We start from the raw sequence: 2,082 nt of genomic DNA, 5'->3' as shown, positions 1-2,082 counted from the left end.
ATTGTATGTGTGGCAAGATCTTATCCGTTGAAATGAAGTGATGGTAGTGCCTAGATAGGTAGGATCACATTAACCCCGTCTCCTTCGTTATCCTCACACAAGTTCAATTCAATAATGCAACTAAACAGCGGTCTTTACGCGTAAGTTTGTTTTCAATCTGACGTGCTTAGAGGTGAACCACCAAATCTTTTAACCATACATATTAATTAAGGTAAATTCGGACACAAAAACAAAGATTTTTATTACCAAAAGTTTAAGATTTACAATATAAACATTTACCCACAAATTTACATTCAACATCTAAAGACTATAATCACATGGAATAAAAATTAAGAACATCAAAGAGAGTGAATATACTGAAAGCCACCAACGTTTGGATACTTCAAAGATGACCCAACAATTCCACCTTCGAACTCCACCAAATCTACAAAAGTCTTGCGTACAATGTTGTACCTCACGATTTTCCCAGGAATCTGCAAAACCAAGAACGAATCCCCGTCTTGCTCACCTCGGACCACAGCCGAAACCTCGAAAACGAAGCCCCACCAGAACATAGGGTTGCCCCGACTCGAAGCCATAGCAGGATTAGCCACGGCAACCACCGAAAGATCGACCTGGTACTTCACGAACCACTCGGAATAATCCCTTTTCAGCTCGTGAACAACGAGCTTCACTTGTGGACCACGCATGTCGATGAAATGCAAGTGATCGCAGGACTCTCCGAAGTAATGATCTCTCTTGCAGTATCTGCTATATGTGAGAGGCAGCCTCGGCAATTTACTTAGTGTTAGACTGTGGACATTGAAGTACAATGATTCTGCATTTCCAACGGTATCTATCCAATTTATGGCATTGTTCCAATACACCCCTTTCTCGAAATTTGCCGAAGAAGTAAAGGGCTGGCTTTGCACAGGCCAACTATGGGTCTCCGACGAGTAAACTATGATCTGGAAATGCGAATCCGGGTCCGTGCCCTGACGCGATTCAAATGACCAGACAGAGACAATTTTGTAGTGAAACGACTCGACAGGATCATAAGCCAAGTTGATCCCACGAATTCTTTTCCAAATCCCATTTGTTGCATCTGGTTTTGGTAGGATTGAAAAGTACTTCTTGGTGGTGGGATTGTAAACAAAGCATTCAGGATCATTATTCAGTACAGTGATCTTGTTGCAACAAAGCATCAATCCATTGCAAGATTGCAAGATTCTGCTCCCAGAAGGCAGATGATCTTTGATAAATTCAACAGACTTGTCGGAATTAAAAGGGACGAATTCATATTCATAGCGTTGATGATCTTCGCTGGAATTCGTGGAGGAGGGCAAGAAGAGGCCAACTGCCGGGTTCGGATTGGGACTGAGAAGTTGACAGAATTTTGGATCACTGATTAGATAAAACCAGCGTTTGGAAACTAATTTGAAACGAAGTACTGATTTTGTGGGCAGGCGAAGCAAGATTTCAGTTAAGAGATCAGCGATGGAGGCTACGATTTCTGCAGATTTAACCTGTGGAGAGCATTGGAATTGGATTTCCATGTTGTAGTTGTGTTGTTTCCCAACATTTTGCTTGTATATTTAAGCTAAGCTTGGTTGGAATTCAATTGCTTGGTTGGAATTCAATTGCCGTTGGGAAGATATTGTTAATTCGTTTGATTAATTAGAACTCTGGTTGCAACTTAGTATTCGACTTTCATTTTCTATGATTTTAAATTTATTCTTCAATCATTTTTACCACTACTAATTTTTCTAATATAATGACTAGTTTGATATTTTTGGAGAGCAATTATATTCAAAAACTTGTATTATTATCAAATGATAATAAACAAAAAAACATATTAAATAATATAGAATGAAATAAAAAATATTTTTTTAAAAATGAAATAGAATGCAATCTGTCATAATTAAATATTATAATGAAAGAAAGACAACAAGAAAGAGTAAAAAATACAAAATCATAACCATAAAATGTTGTTAATTAGTGTCATGTCAAATTGAAAAACTTTTCAATCATCCACACTATATATATATATATATATATATATATATATATATACACATACATATATATTTGAGTTGTACCATT

General features: G+C 37.0%; 1 protein-coding gene across 1 annotated transcript; it reads right to left on the bottom strand.

Annotated features, from left to right (window-relative positions):
* Window positions 1-216: 216 nt before the first annotated feature.
* LOC142525192 (F-box protein At5g07610-like) lies at window positions 217-1,651 on the bottom strand. Its single transcript, XM_075629377.1, has one exon. The coding sequence runs from the start codon at window positions 1,533-1,535 to the stop codon at window positions 339-341; it is 1,197 nt and encodes a 398-aa protein (XP_075485492.1). The 5' UTR covers window positions 1,536-1,651; the 3' UTR covers window positions 217-338.
* Window positions 1,652-2,082: the final 431 nt, after the last annotated feature.

Source organism: Primulina tabacum, chromosome 14 (assembly GCF_025594145.1).
Source record: "Primulina tabacum isolate GXHZ01 chromosome 14, ASM2559414v2, whole genome shotgun sequence".
NCBI classification, from domain to species: Eukaryota; Viridiplantae; Streptophyta; class Magnoliopsida; order Lamiales; family Gesneriaceae; genus Primulina; species Primulina tabacum.
The sequence above is the reverse complement of the archived record's forward strand: the minus strand, read 5'-3'. Positions and strand labels throughout refer to the sequence as shown.